Source organism: Mchenga conophoros, linkage group LG1 (genome assembly GCF_057382185.1).
Source record: "Mchenga conophoros isolate Kocher_MC1m ecotype Shallow Benthic linkage group LG1, M_conophoros_male_GT1.1, whole genome shotgun sequence".
Taxonomy (NCBI): Eukaryota; Metazoa; Chordata; class Actinopteri; order Cichliformes; family Cichlidae; genus Mchenga; species Mchenga conophoros.
The window spans coordinates 22,622,965-22,639,878 of record NC_140526.1 but is presented as its reverse complement, the minus strand read 5'-3'; the positions used below and the strand labels follow the sequence as shown (position 1 = coordinate 22,639,878).

Below are 16,914 nucleotides of genomic sequence, written 5' to 3'. Positions count from 1 at the left end.
TGAATTTTTTTTCAACACCTGTAGCACATACAAGATATAATGACAATAACATGTGTGAATCAAACGGTCTCCTGGAAACAGTTTGATCATTGAATTAAGAGCAGTACTCTGTAATATACAATAGATTAATAAGTGGAGCTTTACAATAGCGTTCAGCACAGTAGATGAAAGCCATCTCTCCACTCAGTCACAATTCCTTCATTACTAGCTAACTCTTCATAATACTGCCTGCCCCTGTTATTCTGATAGAATAGATTAATTAGAAACTAGGAAGCAAAACTGTGATTTCAGAATTGATATTTGCCTCTTGATTGGACTGAAGATAATAGAAACTGCCTCCATGCATAAAATGATGAATGAAAATTAGGGAACTGGAGAGCTCAGTGCACAGCAAGAAAACACAGGCAAATAAACAATTTGCAAGCAAACCAAGAAAACATCTTCACCAATTAGACAACACATGCCCTAAATGTAGGACAATGGTTCTGTTTCCTCACCCCGCAGCATTTATTGAAATTGTGCTTTCTTGTGTCTGTGCATTATGTTTGAGTGACCTTTATTTAAATAGTATACTGATATAAACATGAATTTAAATGGTAAATGGCCTGTATTTGTATAGCGCTTTACTTAGTCCCTAAGGACCCCAAAGCGCTTTACACTACATTCAGTCATCCACCCATTCACACACACATTGACACACTGGTGATGGCAAGCTACATAGTAGCCACAGCCACCCTGGGGCGCACTGACAGAGGCGAGGCTGCCGGACACTGGCGCCACCGGGCCCTCTGACCACCACCAGTAGGCAACGGGCGAAGTGTCTTGCCCAAGGACGAACTCCCAACTCTTGAGCCATGATCGCCCCACAATTAAGTTATCCCACCACATTATTCTTTACTCCTATCACTCCTCTGTTTTGTTTTCCTGCTCTTTTTAAATCCACCTGTATTTCCATTTCTCCTTTGGAATTGGTTTCTATTTTTGAGCATTTACGTCTCTCTGCCATACGATCTTTCACCCTTCACTGTTGATATTTTCTCGCTCTCCTTGTTTTTCACCCTCCTCAATTTCCCTTAATTACGAAATCATTCAAGGTTTATAGTCATCTTAATTGACTTTCAAGCAAGAAGAAATGTGAAAATAACCCTCTAAGTCAGTAATTGGCTACAGCAGATAAAAAGGGAGCGTGCTCAGGGTGTAAGAATGACTGTGGCTGGTGCCACCGTGCCGATAAAGAAGGCAGCAATGATGTACAGTACCTGAAAGCACAATTTTAAGGGAAACCACTTGAAAAGGGCTTAGAATATTTCAAATGATAAAATTAGTCAAACTCAAGACAGTGAAAAGACTTGAAGCAGGTAATACGGCATGTGCTCAGACATCTGGCTTAATGTCACCATTAAACCATCAAGATATACTAATTTTTCATGATGTCAGCTATGATAACGTGACTATTGAACCCCCCAAAATAAGGGATATTACATACTCACCAGACACTTCATTAGGTACTCCTGTTTAACTGCTCATTAAAGCAAATATCTAATCAATTGGTCAAATGGCAGCAAAGCAGAGTATGCTAAAGTTCAGACTGAGCATTTAGAAGAAAGGTAATTTAGGCAACTTTGAACACACATAACCTTTTTAGACTTTTACAGAGAATTGTCAGAAAAAGAGCAAGTATCCAGTGAACATCAGTTCCCTAGATGAAAAGGTTTCGTTGATGCCAGAGGTCAGAGGGGGATGGCCAGACTGCTTTGAGCTGATAGAAAGCCAACAATAACTCAAATAACCGCTAGTTATAATCAAAGTATGAAGCAGAGCATCTCTGACCTCACAACACAACAAGCCGTGAAGCAGGTGGGCTACAGCGGTAAAGGACCAAGAACAAGTTAAGAACAAGAAGCTGAAACTATAATTCTCATGGGATGACCAAATATGGACAACAGAAGATTGGAAAAATGTGGCCTGGCCTGAGGAGTTGGAATTTCTGCTATGACTTTTAGACAGTGTGGTCGGAATTAGACATAAACAATATGAAAAATCCCATCTTGTATCAGTTGCTCAGGCTGATTCTTGTGTAATGGTGTGGGGGATACACATTTTCTGCCCTTCAGTACCATCAGTGGCCTCAGTTAGCCTAGCCTACCAAGTAATGGTACTCAAATGGCCTCTACAGTCACTAGATCTCAATCCAATAGAGCCCGTTTGAGTTGTAGTGAAATGGGAGATTCACACAAGTGAATGTCGACATGCTGTCATGCCAGCATGGACCAGAATCTCAGAGGCCACCAAGAATTTATGCATTTATGAGGGCAAAAGAGGCTTCAACTCATTACTAGAAAAGTGTAACTAATGAAGTGTCTGGTGAATATAGGGGTGTTAAAGGTGTTAAGTCACCTTCTTATTTTGGCTATACCAAAGTTAGCTGCAAATTTTAGTTCATTTGCTCAAATCATCATGCAGCAATAACGTAGGTCATCAATTTCCTCTTTTAACATCCCATTTTACACCTGATGATCTACTGTAACAGTGTACTGTTATTAAAAATATATATTCTACATAGTCTTGGTGTACAAAGACTGTGTAGCTCAGTACAAAGACTCATAAAAGTTTAAATGTTTAGGTTCAAATGATTAATTTAGAAGTTGTGCGATTATATTTTAGTTATTTCATGTTTATGCTTGGATAAGTGGTTGTGTGAACTGTTTGTGTTAAGATTTAAGTTGTTCATATTTCTTACATGAACATCTAGCTTGAAACTCTTTTTCCTGATCAGAGCTCTAAATATTTTTTTCTTCTAATGATGATCATATCTTCAAAACAGTTTTGCCCTAATGACGTCGATTTATGTCATAGTTTTTGACTTTTTACTGAAAAATCGGACTTCCTGATTGCTGTTGCTCACCTGTTGCACTGATTATTCAAGCTGGGATAATCCAAGCCATGAAAGTGCTCCTGCTAACAGTCGCCCATAGCTGTTTGTGTAGGAAAATAAATAAAAAAGTCAAACTTCTGGAACCCCAAATGCCCTCCTCCCACTTCAAAACCGTATAATTCTGCTCAACAGAAATCCGCCAAATGACTTTTATACATTAATTCACATTTATTCAGTTCGAATATTAGGCACAAGTAAACAAACACACTCATCAAAGTCTCTCCCCAGGAAAGATCTAATGGTGTGCTCCGTGTGCGTTTGTATGAGAGAAAACATGCATGCACCAGAGCATGTATATGAGCCCTGTCTTGTATTTACTTGATCCAGCATTGCACTGCTCCTCAGGGTGCTTGTCTCCTGGCTCTCCAACAGAGTCAGAGCCGAGGTAATACCAAAGAGCGCTGCTGTACACAACTCAAGTCCAGGCAGTAAATCCTCCCTCACTGCATTAGCTTCAGACAGAGCTGTTTAGCACAAGCTTACAGTCATCAGGCAGGGCAGTGATTGAGGGGAGGATAAGGGGTGAAGCACTATTACATGCTTGTAAGAGTAGCAGACCTGTAATTAGAGGGCAGACTTAAGGAACGGTGATTGGAGGTGGTGTGGCTATAGAGTGATGTGAGGGCTGAGGGTAAAGAAAAGATGAATAGGCAGAGGAGAACCACAAAGGTAAAAGGAAGAGCTGCGAGTGAAAACATAGCAGGAGCCGACAGGACCTTTGAGAAAGATTGGTGGAAGCAAAAGGGAAGAAGGTAGAAGTAGGTCAAGGCTAATTAGGGAGATAGATAACGGAGAGAAAGAAATTCAGCACTGCAGATGGAGAGCCGAGTCTCAAGTGAAGAGATAGTGCTACTATACCTTAAGCTCCAATTTAATTCCACTTAACGCTGAGGTAGGAACCATGTTTGTAGAATCATAAAAGGGGAAAAAGAACCTAATAACCTTTCAGTATATTGTAATTACAGTGGTCTTAGGTGGGGGGGGGGGGACTAGACTCTTGCACTTCTTGTGCTCTAATCAGACGTTGGAGAATCGAGCCTGTGATGGGAGACCGGACCAATCAGATCATTTCAGACCTGATCACAGGAGTAATGTAAAGTAGAATAAGAGTCCAAGTCCACACGAGAATTAAGATGTTGGAGGTATTAGTGGTTAACTGGAGAACTTTCAGCTGGGAGAGCTGGGTTCATGTTCCTATGTGAAGTTTAAAGTCAGAGTTGATTGTGTGAGCAAATGCTCATATGCTTGATTGCTGGGAGGGAGTTGGCACAAGAAGGAAGAGCTGCAGGAGGAGATCTGTCTATGTTGAAGATTCACCCTTTCTAGATTTCGGCTGCAGTTTTAAGACCTGATCCCACTGAATGCATCACGCACAACAACAAAAAATCTCCCAAACTATGACCGCTGAACACATCAGAATGCAACTCATCAGTTTGTTTGCTCATAGACAGACAGACTGCCTTCGTGTGTTTTCTTTTAATGGGCTTATTAGACAGCACTAGCTGCTCGTTAGTGGAACAGCTGGCATGATGGGCATTTAGATTCAATGTAGAGTCACCCATGTCACTCCGTGTGAAATAATTTTGTTTGGCTTTCGTCATTTTATCAACCTGAAGGACAGCTGCAAAGAGGACTACACCCTGATTTTGGCATTCTGATGCTGCAAAATGTGCATTTCCAGTGGGACCAGTGTCACTGGCTGCAGGTTTTTAATTTGTCTGTGATTCTACAAAAAGCAGAGGTTTGTTTAGTCGCCAGTTTGGATATGAATGATATGTTGTATGCCAGACTAAACACGTATGGTCAGCTAGGGAAGATAAGGCAAAAATTCAGCACAGCTGTTTTCTTGCAGATGTTTAACAAGTATCTCAAGCTTGTTGGCAACTCCTTCTTTACTGATCTTTGCTCTCTCTCAAGTCTCTCTCCCTTGGATATTCACTGCAGACTCCTAGAGTTCAGTCAGTGCTGTGCTTATCTATGTTTTGGCCATTTTTATCCTCTCTTCCTTTTGATATCAACATAATAACATGTTACAAATTTGTTTTATACTTTCATCTTTCACCCTTTCATCTCAAAACGGCCTGCTCTTTCTTCTATATTCCCATTACGTATCTCTAACTCCATTTATTTCCTTTTTTTTGTATCCATCTCTGTCCTCGGTGTTCCCATGTATCCGTTCAGCTTTGGGGACGCTTCCCTTTCATCAGCTTCCACCCTGGAGCACATCCCGTCCTCAGCTGTGGCGCGCCCTCGGCCCCTGGTCCGGCAGCAGAGCCTCCAACAGCCCCTCACTCACCAGCCTCCTCCGGGTCCCAACGACCCCCCAGTCACCTCGCAGAGTCTGGGCCAGTTGCACACAGGCCCAGGCGGGGGGGGCCACCGTGGGGGCCCGCGGGGGGTCCGGGGGAGTCCGGCTGGAGCCTCCCGGTACAGAGGAACAGGGACAGGCCGATCAAGGTCAAATCCAGGCAGCTGGGACCACATGGTGGAGCAAATCCGAACCCGAGGTCTGGATGTTAAGTCGTTCCTGTAAGTACTTTACTTTCCTATAAGTAAAGTTGAGGATCATATGTGCAGCACTGCAAATACAAATTTATTAAATTTAGTGCACCATTTCATTGTAGTCTCTTAAATCCTGCCTTCAGTTTTCAAATTATCGTTTGTGTGCTGGAGTGTGATCTGTGGCATTGTCAGTCTTCAAATCCTGTAAGTAATAGTATAAATAGTCGAATGTGAAATTACTTTGTAAAATAAAAGTTCTGCTTTCAAAAGTGTACCGAAATATAAATGTTTAATATTACTCATAACAAGAGAAGTATAGCAGGAATAATAAAATGGACCCGTGAGTGTCGCACTAATACATAATTATCACTATATCATTAATGTTTAAATAGCTTTTTGCTGCTGCAGGTGGTTGACGGGGCTAATTTGAACTGTTTTAAATGCACCACATTTGTGGTTAAGTTGATAATAAAGCATCTCTGTACGTAAAAGTAGCGGATCAAACTTCCTTCTGAAATGTAGGCAATTAGAAGGAACACACTCAAATTTTAAATACTCAAACAAGTAACTCAAACGTTGCATCCTACTGCTGGAACGTGGTGCTGTTAAATCTTGTTGAGTGCTGCTGAGAGGTTTTTTGTTCGCCCCCCTTTTTTTCACTCATGCCTGACAAAATAAAGCTCTCAGTATAAAGCACCAGAAACCGAAAGAGATTCTTCATGAGTGTGGGATTTCTTGAAGGGCTGCCGAATAAGCTGTGGTCTAATAAAGTGACAAAATGGCAAAGCGTGTGCTTTTTACACAGGATGGAACCAAAATCAACTGCAATCCTCTACGGTCTCTGCAGAACTTCAATTTATTAATTTTGATGAGGTTGTCCCCAAGAGACTCATTTAAATGATTATTTTCAGGGTGTAGTGATATTAATATGCATGTAGTAGAAAAGGTGTGTGTCGGGCATCAAGGGTTTTAACATATTAGTTTTTCATTGCTGTTAATTGCCAATCATGTAAATGTCTCAAATAATAGGTGATATTATCTTCTCTTAAGGTATTTTATAATCACTTTCTAATGTTCTTCAGCTCCCATTTACATTTATTTGTGTTTATTTACTTGTGTATAGTTTTAAATTTTACAAAAACAGCGCTGGCACATGCAAAAGTTCAGATTTAACATCTGTTTATTATCATATATTTAATATATTTTTATAGTAATTCCAGCAGGTCATAAGAAAAACAAACTTGATTTAAACTTGTCTGGTCTGGAACTGTGCATCACCACAGCATGCATATATTAACTACACAGCAGTACCATAAAATACAAACTTCTGTTTTTTTCCCTATTACGTGCATCTTTTATGTCTTGATTTAGGTGGTATAAAACAGCCAGATACCGCAGGATAGCGTTAGGCCTAACAATAAAATAAACAATCTTTAAATATTCAGATTTCAAAACTTGTTTTCTTCTAAAGTTTTTTTCAAGACAGACTGATAGAAAAAATCCAATCATAAGCAGAAATCTTATAACAAGCCCAACCTGGGTTACAAAAAAATAAAGCAAAGTTAGCCAAAGTCACGAGTGATTTTTCAACACCAATTTTCCAACTCATTCTTCACTGAGTAGAGAAGCTTCTGGTGTGCGATGGTCAGTGATTGTTTTTTGATACCGAGCATGGAGAGCCTTCCTCCACCCCTTAGCTTGAGTGATAGATTACAGATGATGTGCTCTGCAAAGCAGCCTCATGTAAAAGCTCTCCTTCCCGCCTGACCGCAAACATAGATGCTCACACACATCCATCCATACACATAGCTCTTTGCTCTGTACCTTTTACATGTCCGCCCATTAGCAGTGTCTCCGGGGCTATTGACCTCCCTGCCTATGTGAATCATCATTCAAATAAGGCTGTGCACATCATGCACACGAAGGTGGTTGTCCCTGTCCTCGTGAATCTCGTTGGACCAAACACGCCAGCGGTTGACCCTGGAGGTGGTGGGAGAGGGAGACGTGGAGGTGGGTGGGGGCAGTGTGGGTATCATGCATTTGTGATCAGTGGTGTATAAACAAGCAAAAGCAGCAGTTTCACCCTCCAGCTGTGACAATACCTGTCACGCAGTGTGGCATCTGAGCTGCTCCCCTTTCATTTTCCAATCAATAGACCTGATGTAGGTGGCAATGATTTCAGCGTGGAGCACGTGTGTCTTTTTTTTGGTCATCTATATAAATCCATTCACTTTATCGATGAGCGTCATGTAGATGCTGTTTACACATCCCCAGTGGGCTGCAGCCTCTCAAGTACTAATGTGTTCCTCTTGTTGTCAATACTACTTCAACAAAGAGCACCTTGTTTGGTCGGGAGCACTCCAGAGAGTGGGGACAAAAAATATGAAATGTGCAGAGATGAGAGGAGGAAGATCAGAGAAAAGCTAAGAAGAAACTGGAAACATCAGGAAGGAGATAGGATTCTTTCTTTTTTTTTTTTTTAAATCTTTTGATCCTATTTAAATCTATTTATGTTTCTAAGCTACATGCACGTCGACACGTGAAGTCAGCGCTGCCAACGTGACTGGCTCGCTGCTGCAGGAGTTAAATTTTTCCAGTTCAATTTTTGAGAGAAAATAAACATTTGGGTCTCTGCAATTTCATTAGCACCCACCACTATCTGTTATTCACAACAAAGGCATTCAGATAAACGTAAGACAGCACCTAATCCACCAAATAAAAAGTAAATAAATAAATAAATGTGAGGCTGAATCTTTTATAGCTAAGCCTAAAACTAAGCCAGCTGATGTTACGGGCTGCAAGACATCAGAAAAAAAACATGTTTTGAAGTTGGATTTGGCTTTTAAGGGAAGAGGTAGTGGTGAAGAATACTATATGTTAAGGTTGTCCTTGGATCATGCATGCTATGGTAAAGGGTTGTAAAAAATGAAAAATAAATGTGGTGAATGGAGAAAAAAAGCTAGAAGAGTGTACAATATGTACATACATGTGACTTACTGTCTGTGACTGTGAATCACAAGGTTAGTTGTGGGCAAATGCTCATTTGTTAAGGGCACTGTTTGCATGGCTTTGAATTCATGGCGCAGTGTTGTTCAGTAAAATGCATTTTGGATGATTTCAGGCTTGTTTAGAGAGACAATAACAGCTGCAAATGAACATTGTGTTTCTTTGTTGCAGGTATGCTTGCACCTCTGTTTTTGTGGATTTTCTTTTTTCTTTTTGCTTTGCATGTCATTTGCATGTCATTTCAGGTGATTCTGTTTTTCTCTGAGACAATCCAAACCTTTCTTTTAGGGTTTTCTGTACAAATATTAGCATATTTATTACTCACAGAGGCAACATACAGTGGTGTATGTGATCGCCCCCACTTATTTATCAAAAGTTATTCGTTGTTGAACATCACTTTTGTTATTCTCTAACAAACAAAAACAATAGTAAATGATAGCCACATATACAATGTCAGTGCAGTGTTGTGTCAGTGTTAATGAACTGAAGAAATTCAGCTTTGAAGCAATAAATTGGCTGAAAAAAATCTCTACTCATCCAAATGCTACAGCATACAGTACATTAGGCAATCAGAGGGATTACACATTATCTGAAATGTTACAAAACTTTAATGTAATTCAAAGACCGGGTGACTTTTCTTTGCAAACTCACGGCCTCGATGAGTTAATGGTAAAGAACAAAACTTCCCTAATAACTTAAGGTTTAAATCATTTGTGTAACAAACAGCACTGATAATAAAACCAAAGAATGAATAAATACTAACCTGGGATCAATGAAAGGTTCCGAATTAATGGTGCTTCCTTGTTACCTTTAACAAGCACACATAATCTACACTGCCAGACCAATAATAAATCACCACCTTCAGCTGAGAGCCTTATATTGGCTAAATTGCTGTGTAACCTTAAGAAAAACACTTATCAATGAAGCTAATTAGAAAAAAATGTATATGGGTCAGTGGGAAAAGGGTATCATCAGGGCAAGAAGAGCGGCAGATGGATGCACCCATGATGCTTAGTGACTATCATACAAGCCTGTTGGGGCGGTGTTATCGCCGGGGGTTGCTTCAGTTGGTCAGGCCCAGGATCAGCAATCTTAGGTGCCCAAAAATGAGATAAGCCCCAGACCAGGATGACCCGGTTCTCCCATTAATGGATTTTTTTCTTCCATGATGGAGCCAGCATATTCCAAGATGACAATGCCAGGATTCATCAGGCTCAAAGTGTAGAAGAGTGGTTCAGGGAACATGAGAGATCATTTTTACACATGGATCTGCCACCACAGAGCCCGAACCGTAACCTCACACAGCGATCCATCTCTTGTGTAAATTAATGCAACTCTCAACAGAAATAAATATAGTGATATTGTGTAACCTTATATTATGTAATGGTAAATGCATGCTGCCGTCAAAGCTAAAGGTTGTCCAACAAGGTATTATTTTCTTCTGGCTAGAAAATGTATATTAGTGTAAAAAATATATATGCACATCAAACTAGCTGGCAGTCACATTTCGTTAGCTTCATAGCATAATTGCCTAAGTCATTTGACTAAGTCAATGACTTAGGCACTTATGCTATGAAGCTAACGATTTGGAATAAGGGGTCAGGTTATGTACAAAGGTACATGTCATGCATTAAAAAATGAAGTGTTTTCCAAATTCACTATAAGAAAATTACATTTTTGATAACCAAAACTGTCAGGAATACAAGCATTCATGTCCTATTAAAGAGCCTTTGTATCACTTCGTAGCTCGCAGGTTTGGATGAGAGACATTTAAAAGTGCAGTTTGGATTGAACATATGTTTAAGATGAAATATAATAGTGTCCTCACAGCAATCTACCACCTCTCTCCCACTCTCTGTCTTTGTACATGAATTGTGTGCCGTGTGTATCTGTCGCTGCTTGTTTTTGTGTTTTTTGGATGTGTGTGCCCCTGTGCCTATTTGCCCACATGCCTCTATGGTCTTGTGATGTCCTGTCTGTCTGTCTGTCTGTCTGTGTGCGTGTGTGTCCAGTGAGGGGAAGATGGTTGTTCTGTCTCTAGCAATCGGGCTGGCTGAACAGGATGACTTTGCCAACCTCCCAGATCTACAGGAAGCGCCAGCGAGCAAAGAAAATGAAACCACACCAGAGAAAAGGTAATGAGAGAAAGAGAGAGGGGAATGTGAAGAATGTGAGTTGTTAAGCACAAAAACAAAACGAGCAGCCGAGGTAGCTGCTTGTCATACGGTGAAGAGGTGTGTAATGGATTGTAATTTTAAGCGGGGCAGGGCTATTTATCTCCACTGTGGTGATGAAGAAGTGCGCAGCGTACAGTAGAGTCACCTGAAAGATCAACACTTCATGGCAATTTTAGTCTTGCTTGAAATGCAAATTATTCATAATAACACTACCACTAAGTAGCATATTACAAACCAACAGTTATGTATTTACTGTTCTCATAAATTATAACTGTATTTAAAGATGTAGACCTTCTTTCAATTGTAAGGTTTCACATTATCAAGACTTGGTAAACATAATCTGGTCCTTAGCAACTGTTACAATGAGCTAAATATAACTACAATGCATTACATATTACACTGTGTGATTTTTTACTTATTTAACAAAAACTAAGCCAAAGTACAGATGCAGTGTGTGAAAGATTAACTACACCTTTATAGCTTTTATAGTGATTTAAAGGGTGAGTAACAGCCAGGTGCTGGTAATCAAGTGCAGTTTGATTAGATATCATCAGTAAGTGTGAGCATCACTATATGAAGGATTATATGGCCAATTTGAAGTCTGTCATTCTACAGTGAGAAAGATTATTCTCAAGCGGAAAACATTCAAAACATTCGCTAATCTTCCCAGGAGTGGACATCCCAGCAAATTCGCCCCAAAGTCAGATTGTGCAGTATTCTGAGAAACTGTCAAAAGAGTTACATCTCAGACTCTACAGCCATCAGTTAGCATCCTAATTGTTAAAGTTTATCATGGTACAGTTAGAGAAAGACAGAACAGTATGGCTTATTTGGAAAGGTTACCAGGAGATCAGCTGTTCTATTTAAAAGAACATGGCAACGCAGCTAATGTCTGCAAACGTTATTATATTTTATGACCTGGTAGGGATCAGGTTTAAAATGTCCTGGTGTGTAGAGTCTTAGAACTTAAAGAAAATTGATCAGGGGTTGTACTTTCTCTTTACTTTGACAGACCTGTGAACTTTTTATATATGTAACCTTATTGTTATTTCAAAGCCTATACTGCCAGCACTGCAATTCTGTTTAATAGTATGTCCTTTGTCTTTTTTTCCAAATAAAATAAAAATGTTCAATCTAAAAACAAGCCAGCCTTTTAAACTCCACAATGTACAATCTACTTCTGATGTAGTTATTTTGCATTGTGTAAAACTTCAAAGCATTTGGGTATTAAGATTGTTAATCATCTTACAACAGTATCAGTGTCACTCCCAAATTCATTCTGCAGTCTGACAATAAGACCAACATGCTGCCTCAGTCGTAGAGAGCTGCAGCAGGAAACTTGCAGCAGATGGTCTAAACCCCACAGAGCTCTGATCTCAAAATCACAGAGTCAGTCCGGGATGACCTGAAGACAGAGGACAGTGAGACAGACTGTGGCAAGTTCCCCCAAGATACTTGATACAACCTGTCTGCTGTATAACAGTATAAAGAATAACTGTGCATAAGCGTGGTGCTGTCTGAAAGCTTTATTTAGTGTTGTGCTTTTTGTACAAAGGTAACTAATCAAAATACTCATGGCGTTTTCTTTCTTTTTTAATCACCCAAACCTTTAGTGTCTTTTCACTCCTCTGAGAAATTCACCCAGAAATAATACTAAGAAAGTGTCTTTGGTATTCTCAGTGGGCAGCCCTGCTTGGTACATTTATATTAGCTGGGTTTCTACCTTTAATTATTAGGTTTTTCCAGCTTCCAGCACTAAAGAGCTTTCATTTCTTTTGCCTTTATTTTTACCTTTATGTTTTCTCAAATTTCTGTTTTGCATACCCACATTTTGAGTTCCTTTATCCCATTTTTCATGGCCTGTGTTTTCTCCATCCAGACCTCTGATGGTTGGCTTGTCTGCATCTCTTCACTGGTGGTTTGATCTTTGAGTTGCAGGCATACGGGAAGGGCACCCTCATTATTTAGGAGTAAGATTCCTCACATGAAACACCCGTCTAAAAATATGCTAACCTCTCATCTACCAGTGATCTCAGAGCAGCCGTCAGAGACTAGCACAGTTTCTCAGCTAGTGAACAAAGGACTGAACAGGCTGCTCGCTTATCGCATCTGTGTTTGACGGATAAAGTGCTTATCCCACTGTTTTGACACTACTGGGCAGAGGATAAAGTAGAGGTGTAGTTCATCATAAAGGTGCAGTTTTTTTTTCGAGGGCTCTGTCTGTTTGTTATGTTTTGTTTACCTTTGCAGAAATTCTGCTTTTGAATTGCATTAAGTTTCTTAAATGCTCAGAGTTTTCCCAAAACCTCTCTGCAGTGCATATTAGTGTGCCGTTCTAACTAGGTCAGCTGTGAATTTGCGGTTGATGGAAAACCAGAAGTCTCTCTTGGAAGAAAAAATGTGATAAATGTTTCTTCTTCCTAATGTTATTGCTACAATTATCCTTTTATTTTTTTCTTTTAAAATTTAATATCAAATATCTAAGGACAAGTCAGGGAAGAGGACTAGCCTACCTCTTGTCCCCATGCTCTCTCCCTCTAGCTGTCTGGAGGTCTGTCAAGCACCTAACTCTAATCACAGCCAGCCTGCGAGCCTCTACCCAGAGGGCTTGCGTGGGCCAAGTTGTCTAGTGTCCTTCCACAGCTAATAACAGCTCTCCATCATCATCTCTGTCCATCTCCCTCATCTCTCTTGTCTCTCCTGCTACCTCTTAAGCTCCCTGTGCCCGTCTGTTCACTTGCTCCTGGCCGTTTTCACAGCGCCCAGCAGCCTGAGTACGACGCAAAGAGACGTTCCGGCCAAGAATATATCCATGACAAGACGAGAAGCCGTCAGACAGAAAGCGCGGGAAACCTTTGTTCTCCGCTTTGCAGAGAAATATTCAGCAAGATATAAATACACACCCATGGAGGTCTGAGGTTCTGTTTGTTTATTAATGAAATCAAGTACAGCTCAGAGCACAAATATCTACAGACGTCTAATCTGATAACAGAGAAATGACAGGATAGAGACAAACGCAGTGTGTGCTGTGTATTAGCACAGATCCATATTTGTTGAGACAAGGTTAGTAATTGCGAGCAAAAGGAACATACTGTAGCACTAATATTATAATGAGTATGTTAGCTCAAAGTGCATTCATTCAAATATATATATATATATATATAGAGAGAGAGAGAGAGACAGAGAGAGAGATATTTGGTCCATCTGATCAGCAAAGTCCAATATTCACTCTTAATTTAGCTCTCATTCTCTACTGTGTCCAGACACTTGTTGCTAACTTTGTCACGCTGCCATCAGTGCTGGGCAGGTAGCGTACAACAGATGCCTGATGGAAACAAGCTTGATGAAAGCAGCGGGACTGAACCAAATCACTGAATGCGTGGGCTGCTAAACATCTCTGTAAGGGCAACTGCAGAGCCGATGATGACTCTTTGTCAGTTCAGTATTCTGGGCTCTCTCTTTCACAGTAGGCAGAGTCATTCGAGCCATTAATATGAAAATATTAGTGCAGCTTTAATGTGTTTCTAGGATTCAGTCACTAGTTGCTAATCTACATCATCTCAGCTGCAAAGCAAATTATTGGCACGAATCATATCAGAGCCCCTCATCCAAAGAAAAATATGTCTACAATAATAAAAAGATCTATCTTTTGTCTGCTCCATAGCAGCAGACTGCAGCCGCCTTTAAAAAATGACTATGGAGTTAAAATAATAAAAATGTTAAATGACAGTAAGTGTGATGATCCAGACATCTGTGGTCACAGCACTGAACCAGCTACTGACAGTGACTAATACCAGCTGGACGCAATAAAAAATATCATATGATCAATTTGTCGCTTGGATCACTTTTACGTAACAAGGCAACATTTTGTTTTTGTCAAGTGAGAAAGCATTCGTTGCTTTCGCACTCAACAAAACCTGCAGCAAAAGCGTCTTATTGAAAATGGGATAAATGGCTCATGATAAATGGAAGAAAATCCCAATTTCAGAATAAGCAACGATAACCTAAAGGACGTATATTTGTTTAATTTTCATGTTGTTGCGATGGCAGCAAAACATGCTGAGTCGTACAGGGTGAATCAGTGCTGACAGAGATACACCGTAGTGCAATGCACTCAGACATTAGAGCTGCTTATCAAAGCTTTGGATATTTTGTTACTGTCTGTGACTCATCTAAAGCCTGAAATACTTGCACAGCATCCTGTTTTAATTGTTGAACCTCACATCACCTCTAAAAAAAAAGTGTGTCATGTTTTGTGAGAAGTTTAAATTTAGTGTTTGATTCAGGATACAAAGCCAGTGTCAATACAGTGCTGTGCAAAAGTCTTAAACCAACCTTCATTGCTTAATATTTTGTTGAAGCATCTGTAAAATATATATGTGAATACAGTATATAAGGCAAAAAAAAAAAAAAGATGTACAATTCCAACGAGCCTGAAAATCAATATTTGGTACGAGTACCTTTATTTTTCAGCACAGCCTGAACTCTCTTAGGCAAGCTTTCTTTTTATTTCTTTAAGTAGTGTTCAGAATAGTTCTCCAGGCTTCTTTAAGGACATTCAAAGCTCTTCTTTAGATGTTGGCTGCCTTTTCTTCCTGTTCTATTGAGGCCCGGGGTCTGGAGAGGCTAACCCATGACTGATAGTGTTTCAATGTGTGTTTTTCTATCCAGGTATACTTTTACTGCGTTGGCAGTGTGTTTAGGATTATTGTCATGAAAAATAAAACTGTTAACAGTCAGACAATATTGCATGGTGGTATTTTTCTGTTGCAGAAAAAAAATAGTTGCATCGATTTTGACACGTTCCCTAACACCACTGGCTGAAACCATGACAAAGCTGCCACCATCCTTTACAGATGGCTGTAGACACCCACGGTTTTCGTCAATACGCTCTGCAAATTTTTACAGTTATTTGAACCAAAACTTTCAAATTTGGATGCATCTATCAATTAGACCTGTTGTCACTGATTTCAGTCCAGTTCTCGTATAATTTGGCATACCTCAGCCTTTTCTCCCGGCTTCCCTTCCGTAAGAACGTCTTGTTCACAGCCACCTTTACACATTTCTGATGCAGCTTCGGAAAACAGTAGATGGAACAATTGAAGGGCCATAAGCCAGGGCTTTAGGCTCTGTGGCTTTGTTTGCTAGATTTTTTCCTGTTTATTAAAGACATGACTTTCAGATACTGTTTATCAGCTGTAGATAATTTTTTTGGCCTGCCATTTCTTTCTCAACTAATAGCTTTTTGGGAATCAACTGGTTAGTGGAAAAATGTAATTTTATGCTTGCCAAACTGTTTTATCAGTGTCATTTCTCATAAATTCAGCTAAAGAAATGAGAAAAAAAAAATCAGAGGTAGGCTGCAAGAGCACAAAAGACTGCGAAAGAAAATGGGTTCTTTGTTAAGTTGTGTGTAGACAACACTGGATTTGAGTTAGGTGTCTTTTTTGGGCATGAATGATGGGTCGGTGTTTAGTGGCTTAACAAACAAAAATGTCAGGTACAGCACTGGACTGAAAATGAATAAAAAACAACCAATGTTCAAAGACATACTGTCACGGTCCGGGGCAGCGGCCGTGTGGAGAGCGGAAGGAGGACTCAAAACGCAGCACTTATTCAGGTGTGAGGGTGATTTATTGATAATATCCAATATAAAGTGGGGATGGTAAAACAGAACTAAGGATGAACTAACTGGGAGAAACTACACAAAGAAATAGCAAACCTGAGCATGAAGGGAGAACAGCAGGGAGAGCACGCAGGGGATTACACCAGGTATGAACACAGACGACGCGACGAGGAGCAGAGAAAATCACACACTATAAGTACACAAAGAGACACTGGGAAATCACACACAGGTGGGGGAAACAGCTGGACCTGATTAACCTGACGAGACAGGGGAACACTAACACCAGGGACCAACAGAGGGAGCACAAACCCAGAACCCAGTGTCTAAAATCCCAAACACAAACCATCCCAAAACAGCCATGAATAATAATGAAAGTAATAACAATAAAGAACATAAACATAAAGTCACTGAGTCATGGTCGCAGGACCATGACACATACTTTGAAAGACCTTCAGAAAACCTGGAGAATATTGCTCAAAATCGCTTTAAAAATTAAAACTTGGCAGCAAAATGTAAAGAAATGAGGGGAGGCTCAAGGCCTTTGCACAGTGCAGAATTTGTAATATTTCAAGTCAAACCTAAATACACATTTAATTTCCTGTTGTTCTTTTATCTGTAGAATAAAGCATGCCTCTTTTTCTAGGTTAAACTACATGTCCTGTAATCGC

The 16,914-nt window shown here is 40.0% G+C and overlaps 1 protein-coding gene across 3 annotated transcripts in view; it reads left to right on the top strand.

Annotated features, from left to right (window-relative positions):
• Positions 1 to 16,914, top strand: part of syt7b (synaptotagmin VIIb) — a 123,623-nt gene that overhangs the window by 75,969 nt on the left and 30,740 nt on the right. For 2 of the 3 annotated variants that reach the window (XM_085270202.1, XM_085270192.1), the window contains 2 exons: positions 5,117 to 5,464; positions 10,456 to 10,578. In XM_085270202.1, coding sequence (XP_085126328.1) covers positions 5,117 to 5,464; positions 10,456 to 10,578 — 471 coding nt within the window. Of the gene's footprint in view, positions 1 to 5,116; positions 5,465 to 10,455; positions 10,579 to 16,914 lie in introns of those variants that run through there. The other variant, XM_085270212.1, reaches the window with a different exon arrangement.